Source organism: Limulus polyphemus, unplaced genomic scaffold (genome assembly GCF_000517525.1).
Source record: "Limulus polyphemus unplaced genomic scaffold, Limulus_polyphemus-2.1.2 Scaffold197, whole genome shotgun sequence".
Lineage (NCBI taxonomy): Eukaryota > Metazoa > Arthropoda > Merostomata > Xiphosura > Limulidae > Limulus > Limulus polyphemus.
In genome coordinates, this window is record NW_013665807.1 from 30,919 (window position 1) to 43,694 (window position 12,776).

Below are 12,776 nucleotides of genomic sequence, written 5' to 3' on the forward strand. Positions count from 1 at the left end.
TACAATTATATTGACTATCATAAAAGTAATCAACTACCCAAAACTTGAGTTTCTAATTATTAGTATTTTTTAAATATTCCACTAAAGTAATCAAAATATTGCTAAGCACAAAGCTATATAATGGGTTATATGTGCTTTAACCAATTTTGGCCTTATAAGTTTTTTTTTTCTTCAAGCTTGTTCATCTTTGGTGATTCAGAAAGGGAAGGCGGGGTTTGATTCCCATAACCATCTGTCTTTGTTATGGCAAAGATACTAAGACTATGCCACTGTCATTAATTCTGAACTGCTGACTAGAGGGAAGACAACTGGTTGGCAACACCTGCTGCCAACATCTGTTTTTTGCTTGTACGTACCACTGTTTGTGGAATACAATGCAACACAATTAATCAAATGTAATCAATTAATATGGTTGTCAAATAATTAACTAAAATCTACCACAAATTGCCCAGTTCTGGTAAACTCTAAGACAGTGGGTCTGAGGTTAGGTGCTAATGAAAGGCAAGGTCCAACTGAAGGTATCTCAGATAAGCACAACTGATGGGAATTGTGGTAGAGAAAAAGACATCATCCCCAAAACAAAGATGACTTCTTTGGCAGAAGGATGAGAAGAGAGAAACAGGTGCACCTAGAACTCTAGGAATTGCAAAGCCAAAAGATACTGGTGAAGAGTGCTTTTAACAGTGTTAATCCAATATACTAGGTGTATGAACAACTGATGAGAAGATGCAAACTTAGTTGTCAAATGTTTGTGAGTCAACAACTATTGACACAACCAAATTAGCATAATCAAGCTGCCCATGTAATGATGAAAATCAATATGTAGTGTGTGTGTGTGTGTGTGTGGAAGGCCAGTAAGATTTGACTACAGGTGTGAAGAAAGGGGTGCCAAAACCAGACCAAAAAGGAGAGCCTCAAACAGAAAAACTACTCCCCACTGTACAAAATGAAGAACTGGATAAGAAGAATCGTGAGTTGGAATGTGTAAATATGCATCTTTCATATCCATCTTCAACATTGAATAACCTAGATGAAGGAACTTGCATAAAAATTTACATAGATTCTATCTTGAAAGAAGGAATTTCGAGACAGTAATTGAGATGAGAAAAAAATCTAATAATGATCTCCTATCTTGTTCACTTTAACACTACAAAAAAACAAAAGTAAAATCTCAGGAAAACAAAAGTACCATTTTGATAACCCCTATGACAAAGGGTGTGAAAATTCCTGATCCAACAGCTAAACTATATGAAAGGAGTAAAGAAATTTGAAAATTCCAAAGGGGATGAGGTTGATGTAAGTAGATATAAAAACCAAACTGAAGATTCTGTTGAACCCAATAGTCTCAAAGCCAAGGATTCCATAGATGAAAACATGACCCTAGATATCCCTGCAATAGATGTAGAGGTGGATTCATCTGAAAAGAAATATTCATCGTCAGGGTTGAGATGGCCAATCCCTCTTGTATCTCTATTTCACGTGAGTGAGAAACCAAATGTAGAGAAATACTTGCAAAATGTTTCAAGGAAAAGGCCCATTGAAAATCCTTAACAATATTGGGATGGAAGATAAATCCTCTGCAAAATAGCTTTAAGTATATATATATCAAAGAAACAAGTAAGCCATGCCTCGATAGAAACCAAATTAGTAAGTGCTGCAGTCAAAGTAACATGTAAATTTAATATCTACTTCTTTAGAAAAAGAACCAGGAAAATGAAAATATTTTACCACCAATAACTAGTGTGAGGAAGATTAATGTAAAATCATCATAACCATGATATGAAAATGAGAATGCTGATGTGAAGACAGAGTAGGCAACTATGGCTTGTTCATGAATATAAGAAAAAAGAGGGTATTGACCCATCCTAGTGGCATACAAGAAACCCTGACACTTGCCAGCGACACCTCTGAAACACTCGACATGAATAGCACAAATACGGTGAATGATAAATTCTCAGGATGCAGATATGGGAATTCCCTACATTTCAGGGGAAAACTGCTGAAATAAAGCTGAAACAAGAAGAAGGAATAAGGTCACAAACAGAAGCATTAGAAGAACTGAGTGATGCAGGAACAGAAGTATTAGCTTCTTCAGAATTCATCAAGAAGAAAAGATTGCTTGATGTGAATAGCATAACCATCAACAAAAAAATCTAAATTATTGGGGGAAAGCAGAGCTTATTTCAGATGCCCTGACATGCACAGTTAGTTACACAGCATGTGGTTGATTTAATGCATAAATGACGAATGCTCTGCAATTTGTAAAGCACAACTGGATATTTTGAGTCAGAAGAGCATGAGTTCAAACTCAATAATAAAAAGCTTTCAGTATTTCAGAAGTATGTCTGATTTGAAATGTACGTTAAAAGCTAACTTTTGACTGCTTTTATCTGTTACTTAACTGCCACATTTGTGTGAAAAAATCTAAGTTCATACTTTCACATTATTTTGTACTGGAATTTTTTTAATGAGTCTTATTCCCCATTCAGATGTCTGTTGTGGTTTAACTCTCTCAACGCGGACTCGGTGAACTTGACCGACCACGTGACCTCTTTGTACTTGTTTAAAGTCTTTATAGATTTAATACTTATAACTTTCAATAGTTTGCATATCTTCACAAAATTTGGCAGTCTTTCAGTTAATATTGTCTTTCACATACAAAAAAATAATGCTAGCAAAGTATTTTTAATAAAATGAATCAAAGGTTTATCCATGAATATATTAAGTATTTGTTTTGAATAGTCCGTGTGCAAAGTAACTTTTATTTTAAAATTAAAAATACTTTTCCTCACCTCAAAAATCTCAAAGTTCCTTTGTGTAATCTCTAGAGCCTCTTAAATGCATTTCAAAAATTTTTTTAATGTAAAACTTTTTAGTTTATCTGTTATTTTCTCAACCCTATCTCAAAACAGGATTGGTCAATTGGATCAATGCTGTAACCACCAAAAAAAAAAAGAAATAAACCTAAATTACCCTTCTTTTCTTTCTAGAATGACTTCAAATTGTAACATAAAACTACATTCGTATACCTTAAGTAGCTTTAAGTTCGTAACAGTATACATCTATTCATAATTAAACTTTATTGTTTTATTGCCCTTTGAAATTTTATTTTATTTGCCCGTGTCTAACTACTATCCGTGCCAATAAGAGTTGTAAATCACTTGGAGAACATGCAGGTCACATTATGCTATTGAATTACATTACCCACGAGCTACTACAAGCTGCTTGCATGCATGGCTCATGAACAATTTTAATTGTATCACTATTGTTACTTATTTTACCTACTCTAGTCTTAGATAACTTAAAATGATCCATATTTTTAGATGTTAATTAATTTTATAATAATAAATAAAGAATAAACATAAAAAATTATAAATAAAATACTTAACCAATCTTCTATTTTCTTGCTGTCGGGTTTCGAAGAGAGTTAAAGTGAAAGCAAATCCTGAATTGTCTCTGCCAGAAACAAGGTGAGGAGAAATGGTAGGCGGTGAAAGAAACGTGAGAATGAGTCTGTGTGAAACAACCTTTATCATCTGTTGATCTTCAAGAAAAGGGAGCCAGCGAGGAAGAAAATCCCAGAAACGAGCTCCACAAGGCCCCGAACCCACCGAGTAGTCACCAGTACTATTGACAACAGACGATAGGTCGACGATGACCTGGACGAAAAGAAGTACCCAGATTTGAAGGAACAGGTAAAAGATGGGAGGACAAAGGACGGGGAATGGGAATAAATGGCATGGAAGGCTCTGGTTGAGAGAAATGGGCCACAAAAGTTGAAAGGGTGGACTGTTGTTGGGCAGATGTTATCCGCAGCTCGATATCATCAAGGACAGTATCAAAGACATAATGTTGAAGAAAGGGAGCAAGATGTAAATCCCTGAGATAAGTGGAGGGTAAATTAACATGAGCCAGAATGGAGTTCCTACCAATAACGTCCCAACAACTATGAAACCACATATGTAACAAGAAAGATGAGGAAGAAATCTGAGCCAAAGTGGAAGAGCGAAGGTGAAGGATATTGGCAGAAAATCCCTCGGGATTTCTGTGGAGAACCTTCAAGAGGAGATGTATAGAAGACAGATACCGGAGAAGGGTAAGATGATGGCAAGAATATTGGGCATGTGTGAGACTAACATTATATTCGGAAGCCACCCCCAAAGAGGTAATAAAGATCACAATAACTGGTGATCTAAAAACTGATATTCTGCCTGTTGGTAAGCAAGGGTAAGGTGATCAGAGGATCTCGGGGGCACAGCACACTGATCCCTTCACCTAATTGGGAAAGAAACTGATCTGCATGAACTCGATTATCAGGAGAGGGAGGAAACGCCAAAAATAGTTTAGAAAAATGCTCATGAAACAAAGAAAGATGAGGGAATAAGAAATAGGGAAAAAAGAGACAAAACATCACAAACCTGAGATACAAAATCCATGATCTTTGAGGACGGCAAACTCAGGAGGAAAAAGACAATCAAAATTGTCATCATGCTGAATAATGTCAGCAGACTCTGAAGGTTTGTTTGTTTGTTTCTAATTATGCACAAAGCTACACAAGGACTATCTGTGCTCTGCCCACCACGGGTATCGAAACCCGGTTTCTAGCATTGTAAGTCTGCAGACATACCGCTGTGCCACTGGGGGGCAACTCTGAATGAGCATGGGTAACATCAGAGGGCAAAGGGTGACCCAAGTAGCATTCAATCTCCTGACAGACAAAATCAGAAAGATCCACAGTCGGGTCGCTCATACCTGAGGTCTGAGATAGAAGTTTAGTCATTGGTGTGATCCCTGAAGTGGTAACATGGACTTTGAAATTCATAACTCACAAAAACTGCACAAAATTATCTATTGCAGAAAAGCAATGATAATAAACTGGGAAAAATGTGGTAATGTAAAAAATAATAATAATAAAAAAAAAGAACCACTTCATATGAAAATCAGAAATGTGTCACTTGGGAAGCACGAAGCAGAAAAGAAAATGTCTGTACTTGAAAGCTGCCAAACGAGTAGTGAAGGTTCGGTAGAGGAGTGTAGAGGGAGTCACATGCTTCATGTGAGCATACTATGCTACTATTGGTTAATAGATGGTGTATGATGATTTGAATGAGAGACATGTTGGAATGTACTAATTCCAACAAGGGGGGAGCACAAGGCTTGTGGCATGCATAAAGAAAATTTTTGCATATAGAGAGCAGCACTGAACGAAAATAGCTAATCTTGTAAAATGAGAAGCTTGAGATTTGAATAGAATCACAGCTTCCATCATTATATCTTTACTTAACATTAGAATACTACTTTTATGACTATTTTACAATAGAGTAACATTTTACGATTGGAAATTCTGGTTATATTTCTTTTATCAGTGAGGAAGTCAGTAATGTAGGGATTTTATTCTCCACATAACGTCAAGGTGACTTAGTCTGCTATATAATCATTAGCCGGATCAACTGATATGTCTACTTCCAACCCTATCTTGTGTGGTTCCTTTTTTCAAGTCTAGTTGCCAGCCCTACATAACTTTTATATTTGGAGATAAAATTTTTTCCTGATACTTACTTTTTTTTTTAATAAGATGGTGTATGTGGGTTACTAGGTTATAGAGTGTATTCTAAAGCTTTATAAATTTTGCATAGAATAATAATAAAATACATAGTAAAAGATCGTGAAGACTGTTTGGCTATATCAAGTGATGGTAAAATCATAGTTACTGCTAGAACACTCTGGATGGATGAAAAGCAGCATATACACTGGAGATAGAGTGACTGTACTAGGTAGCTCTTCATACTTAGCTTCTGATTACCTATAGAGAAGAAAATTCTGATGACTTTTGTATTGCTTCAACATGGGCATTTGTGCCATCCCTAATCAGAGAGTACTAGCACACTCTCTGATAATTACATTAATAAGCACACCTGGTAAAAAAAAATATACAATTTGGAAACCATATATTTTTAATACCTTAATTGTTCACACAAGTATAAAAATCCAGATACAGGAACAGAATAACTCTCATATACAAAATAATAAGGGTTTATGTATATTAAATGGAAATTCAAAACCTATTTGTATTTTACTCAGGAAATGAAATTCATAAACTAAATATCCTAAAAACTCAACTTAATTGGGAGTCATTAGAAGAAACAGTGTTGAATTAAACATTACAGACCAAGCTACATCTATGATTAGTTGAGCTACTCAAAAGCAAAGAAAATTGCTTTCATTTAGTTTCTATTAAACCTACAGTACCAAACTAGTCATGTGGGATGAGGCATATCATAAAAAAAAAAGAGCCCCGAGTATGAAAAACTGTCTCAACTTATGGAAGGAAAAGCAAAGTCAGAACTGTCTAGGAGGTTTTGTGTGTTTGTTTGAAGTTAAGCTATATAATAAGCTATCTGTGCTCTGCCCATTATGGGTGTCAAAACCTGGTTTCTAGTATTGTAAGTCTGAGGTTTTGAAATAAAAATTGCAATTAATTTTCAAAAGTTGAAGACTTTTTCCACCAATTTTACCTTGATGAAAAATAAAGTTCCTTTCTATAGCAAAAGCTATCATCATTAGTTTTTTGTGTGTAGTGATATATAGAAAAGAACATGATGTTGTGCTAGCATCTCACTTAATAATCAACTTTAGCTTTTAATTTAAAAAAGAAAATCCATAAAAAGTTATATTCAATCCAGAGAAGAGGATTTCAAATATATCTGCAAAGTACTAATCACACAAAATTACACATACAATTGTTACTACAGATTTTAAATCTGAAGTAACTGAGCTAGAACTATCTCATCATACTGACCTGAAATGGCATGTCTGCAACTGTTTTGGCTAAATAATACATTTTTGTACTGTACCAACAGTTAAGGTGTTCTCTGATGAACACCGATGTCTCAAGAGGAACTGAAAAACATTTAATACATATTCTTATATAAGTGTGTGTGTGTGTGTGTGTATATATATCCATCATGATGTGAATGGTTTAAACATATGATTATATTGAACTGTACAAATTTATATTTCATTTTTTTACAAGTCTTAATATTTCAGATAAAAGAAATTTCAATCACTATTTTTCATGCTATAGCTCTTTAATAACCTAGAAGTTAGAATTTTTCTTACACGAAAATGTATTTCCAATAGATACTTACTTCCTGACATGGTTAAGCTATGTTCTCCACATGTCTGCTTTAGAGATTTACCTGCCACTAGCCTTTAGTGAACTCCCAACTAATCTTGTGAGATTTCTTGTGAATTTTGTTACTGCATAATGATATCATTATGTAGTAAAAGCCCTCCTTCAATAGGAGTGTGATGACCTCTATGTACAACAGCTCCCCCCTATGCATTTGCACTTGAGAACATCATTATTTGATGAGGCAAGGAATACAAAGGTGCACCAGAAGTGGGGAAGATGAGAGAGAATGTGTGTGAGAGGTGGATATCCATCAGAAATACATTTTCAGGTAAGGAAAATATTAACTTCCGAGACGATACCACACCTCTTCACACAGTTAACCTAGAATCCCATGCTCAAGTAGTGGAGGGGCTGGTGCAAAGTTTTACCTAGGTGAGATCTGTTTAAAAAGTGCTCAAAGGAAGCCCATGGGGAGTGGCACCTGATTGCAGAGGATTTATAGGGGTACACCTGTGAGAGACCACATCTCATCTCATGCAGGGTATACTTTTTCACGAACCCCATGTGTCACAGGGATGGACAGAATAAGAACATGGCTGCCTGAGTACTTGCACACAAGAGGTTGGAGATCCAATATGTATAGTGCAGTTGGGGTATGTTCAAACCATACCTTGCATGCTCACACATCAACTCTACCATCAGACTTTATTGGACTGACACCAGCTGTGGGAGGAAGGCACAGTGGTCATACCATAGATAGTGATATGGTGCGTGCACACCTCAACTCAACTGAACAGACATTAGCTGTAGGAGGAGGGCAAGGTTAGTTAGTGAATGCTCGCCTCAACTCAGCTGAACAGATGATATTCAGAAGAGAAAGGTACAAGTGTATAGTGTGCTCACAAGGATACCTCAAGTGGTCTTGCAGAGAACCCATCTCACTGTGGGCATACCTGGAGCCAGGGCAGGTGGTATTTGTACTTTCCATTATTCTAACCCGATGCAGATTTTGGGAAATAAGTATACTCTAAGAGGAACCACCACCCACCAGGCAGGATCCTATAAATGAAGGAAGGCTGTAAAATGAAAAGGAAATGTACTCATCTGTCTAAAGTATGGCAATTGGAGACAGGCAGTAACCTTCAGGAGCCAAGACAGCCAGATGGTGAAGATAGTGGGCAATGAAGGTGTGTGAGGTAGTCCACATGCCTACCTGAAGCATCTCGTCCAGTGATCATCTGAAATGAATAGTGAGAGAATAAGTGAGGTGATGAATCTAATGGGATGAAAAATCAAGCAATCTGCAAACATCAACCCCCTATGAGGAGTAGACTAAATATAAAAGTTGATGGACCCAGCCTGTAAGAGTGGGATTGGTGCACCTAGAGGAAAAGGAATCTCAGGGAATGAAGAGTTGGTAACGGAAGTCTCAAAAAGGTGAGGTACAAGATAAGTAGCAACGAACTGCACTCAACAGTCTGTCTGAGTCAGATCAATCATAAAGGTGGGAAATGAAAGGAAGGGAAATAGGAGAGAAAGATTGGTCACTTTCCCAAGTGGCTAAAGTCTTAAGTAGGAAGGACCAGTCAGGATAGAGAAGAGTATAAGAGCAACAGAAAAGAGTATGAGAAGAATCAATAGTGTAAATATCCGAATGAGTGAGGGATGAGGAACAGGAGATCAGAAGAGAGGAAGCTTTGATGAGTGGAGTCCCAAACTGAGAGCACGCCCAATGGAAAAACCTGAAGGTGAAGAACATGATCCAGTTGAGAGAGACAGTTTGCAAAAAGTTTATATCACCAGGCACATGACAGGAGATCAGATGAACCCCTTGAAAATTGGCCCAAGAGGGAAGGTTTAGGGTTTGGGAGCAAAGGATCCTGAATCAGGTACTCCCTTGACAGTTGATAAAGGAAACAAATGTGGAGTTATCAGAATGGATCATAACTAAATGATCCATTTTGAAAGGGTAAAAAATGGGAACATGCCCGACAAACAACCAGAAGTTATGTTGATATGGAGAAAGCACTCATCCAGGGTCCAAGTGCAATATGTAAGATTGTCATTCAGAGATTCTCCCCAGCCAGAGAGGGAGGGAGGACTCTTCCCAGGAGTAGGACAGGAGAAGCCAATTATCCATGTAGAAGTGTATTGCAGTCCCAGTCCATTGAGATGGTGAGCAAAGACTCTGACAATGCAGTTGAATATGTTATGGGCTAAATGCAGTGCCAAATGGAAGAGCTCAAAACTGAAAGATACAATCGTAATTTGTTGAATGAAATGAAAGAAATGTTGTGAGGATGCGGCAATTTGAATATGCAGAAATGAATCTGAAATGTTGACCTTGGTCATCGATAGTCTGGACGAAAAGGATCAATGGAGAAAAAAAGAAATTTTGCATACAAAAGTGTGGGACAATCAGGAAGCAATTGAGGAAGGAAAGGTCAGTAACTGAACATCAGTCCTCAGTCTTTTTGGGGACCACAAAGAAATGAGAGCAAAACTTCAGAGGATTATACACTCTCTCTATGGCTATTTTGTCTAACAAATTCAATACTACCTCCTTGAGACATTGAAAGTAAATGGGGTCAGATGGAGAAGGAAAGAAATGGGATGAGAACTGAGAGGGAGAAAGAAAGAGAAATGAAAAGAAAGTCCATGGGCAAGAACTTAAGTAACTCGTTTGTTAGCAGAAAAGTGTGACTATAAGTGTGCAAACCATGACAGACAGGCTCTGATGAGACCTGAACTGACCTGTTAATCACTGATGAGCTTGTTGAGTCTGATGCTGGCTAGAAGAGGAAGGTCCGGAAGTGAGAATCAAATACCAAAAAATCAGAGGAGGTTGGTTGGGGTACAGAGATAGAGGAGAGGGTTTGAAAAATTGGAAACTAAGGATGAAGGTAAGGACTGATGATGGGCAGCTTTCACCTGGGATCTAATAGAATTAGGAAAACCCAAAAAAACTTCAGAGCAAAGAAAGGGAGCTAAGCAAAGATCTTGTAGAAAGAAGAAGAAAGGTGAACCTGGGTATCCCTACCTAACAAGTATCAACAACAAAGGAGACAAATGAGCAGGGAAGTGGTAGAAGTGGAACAGGCCATAGTAGAGAAGAGAAAAAAAGAGTCATCCAAAAAATCATCTGAGGCATGGTGGAGTGCCTTGGACATGAGGTGTAAAAAGGAGAGGTAAGGAAGTAAGGTAAGAGGATCAGGTGAGGATGGGAGTATTGGGCACTGGAAAGCAAAACCAATGACAAAGAGTCCACCCTCCCAAAGAGGTAAGAGAGATTTCAAATTTTGTGAATTTAGAAAGGGGAAATCAGAGTGAATATAAATCATAAGATAAAAATCAGACAGATTAGGACACAGGAGAAAGAATGGTACATATTAACTCCTGATAATGTAAGGAAGTTTAAGGGTTATCCTCAAATGGAAGAGAAGTTCCCAAAATAAAAGCAGAAACAAGTGATTAGATTCATCCTCCTCATTCACCCCCTGAAAATGAGAGGAAGTTTTGCCTGAAGGGATGGAAGCTGAAGGTCCTGTTGCATAAAGAACACACTATGCAATGCACAATAGCCATCATGTCATCTCTAGTCAATGCACCTCCAGAAGTCATAGTTGATACATCACTTGTGTAACATGTGACTTCATAGTGAAGAAAAATACAGAATATTTAGTTCTTTAAACTGCACAAACCTCAGTAAATTAAAGAAACAAAAACACATCTGGAGTGTTCAGTGCCAAGGAAAAAAATTAGTTTTTTCAGTTGAAATACATGGAGGTAAGTTGCCCTGCTATTGGTAGGGGGCTTCTGCTGCATAATGATGTGATTAGGCAGTAGTACAATTCACACAAAGTTTCCTATGATTAGGCAGGAGTTTACTGAAGGCTAGTGGCATGCACATCTCTAAGGTAGACATATTGGGAAGATAGTTTAACTGTGTACAGAGTTGTGGTATCATCTTAGAGAAGTTTGTTTCATGAATAATTCCGAATCTCCAGTTAAAATGTTTAAACCTGAAATAATATTTCTCTTGAAAAAGTTTATTGAAGTCACATGCAGGTATATTTGTATAAAATGCAGAACTACTATTATGTTTCATCTTGATTTGTATTGAGACTTTACAGGAATGTTACAGACTGAAACTGCTGTACTTAGGTGAGTTTTCATTAGTTTACTTCTCACTTCCAACTTATAACATGCAAATAATGATACTATATTTTTTATTTTTTCTGATATTTTGGTCATACACTATGTATTGTTATTCATAGAAAACACCTGATCAATTTTCAGGCAAAGTTATCCATTGTAATAATCACATAATTACATATAAAGTAAATTTTGCATTTTCAATCAGAAACAATTTGCAAAAATACAGGTTTTACTTTGCACATATTAAATGTAGTAGTAGTAGTAGCTATAATGTTAGCTTACATGCTTGCAAGTAATCTGAAAAAGCAAAGAACATTTTAACCTTTCAAAAAACTTTTTCTTATAAAAAAAATTAATGTCTGATAGTTTTACAAAATAGTTTAGGTATGAATACCACTACTATTAAATGCATTGCTTATACTAGTAAAAACTTACATGTTAACACAGTTGGCATCATTGATGTAAACATTAGGAATAGCAAAGTGAAAAACAGAAAAGCTGAATTATTCAACATTTTCCCAGCATCATTACCAATAGAGAGAAAGAGAAGTCCAATCATGACACCAACTACAAGATGTGTAGCTAAGCGAAGTTGAGTCAGCATCTAAATAAAATCATTAAAAGTACTTAAGGAAGCAAAACAGAAGCAACATACTCCTCTTTACATTTACACTAAAAATGATAATTTGCATAGAGGAATTCTTTAAGTCAAACCAAATATTTAGGGTCATATAAAACTTCTTTAAATGTACAATTTTTAGAGTTCTAAGTAAGTGATTTGTAATGAAAGGTATTCTAACAAATTGCATTTATTGTTAATTCATGTATTAATAAAAAAAATCAGAAACATACTTAATATAGATGGTACATTAAAAATCAGCACTGTACATGATTTGGCACTAAAAACAGACTGCACTACATGCACATGTATAAATAAACAAGTAAAACTGAAAACTGATTGGGATCTTACAGGTTCTCTCATAACACACAGAAAAGTCCTCTTCACCAAAACCAAAAACTGATTAAAAAGGCTAGTTGGGTAACCTTTTTTGACCAATATGTCTGTCAGATCAACCTGAAACAAAAAAGAAACAATAAGTCTTCAATATACCAAAATTAAAATATCAGATTATTAGGTTTTTGCATTTAACTTTTTGAAAAAATGAAGACTTTTATTTTAGACAATTTGTTACACATCCATATTGCTGTTTCTAAGCAAAAACTGTTTTTTGTCTCCAAAATATACAAGGTTATTCTTGGATTTAGCATAGTGGGCTAAACTTGAGCACTTGCAACTTTTTAAACACATTTGTATATTACATATTTTAATCTTTTATAAAGTTTTATGACAATTATACAGTGCATGACAAGTTAACATGCTTATGTTCTAATGACAACATAAGCTTTCAAAAGTAATGTAACATACTGATTCCAGTAGCTTATACAAAAATTCACACTCACACACACACACACACACACACAC

The 12,776-nt window shown here is 36.1% G+C and overlaps 1 protein-coding gene across 5 annotated transcripts in view; it reads right to left on the minus strand.

Moving 5' to 3' along the window:
- The window catches only part of LOC106478298 (ATP-binding cassette sub-family G member 1-like), a 110,267-nt gene that overhangs the window by 25,844 nt on the left and 71,647 nt on the right, over window positions 1–12,776 (minus strand). For 4 of the 5 annotated variants that reach the window (XM_022381871.1, XM_013938828.2, XM_022381872.1 and 1 more), the window contains exons 9-11: window positions 12,264–12,368; window positions 11,729–11,897; window positions 6,800–6,900 (exon numbers count right to left, since the gene is read on the minus strand). In XM_022381871.1, coding sequence (XP_022237579.1) covers window positions 6,800–6,900; window positions 11,729–11,897; window positions 12,264–12,368 — 375 coding nt within the window. The remainder of the gene's footprint in view (window positions 1–6,799; window positions 6,901–11,728; window positions 11,898–12,263; window positions 12,369–12,776) is intronic. The other variant, XM_022381874.1, reaches the window with a different exon arrangement.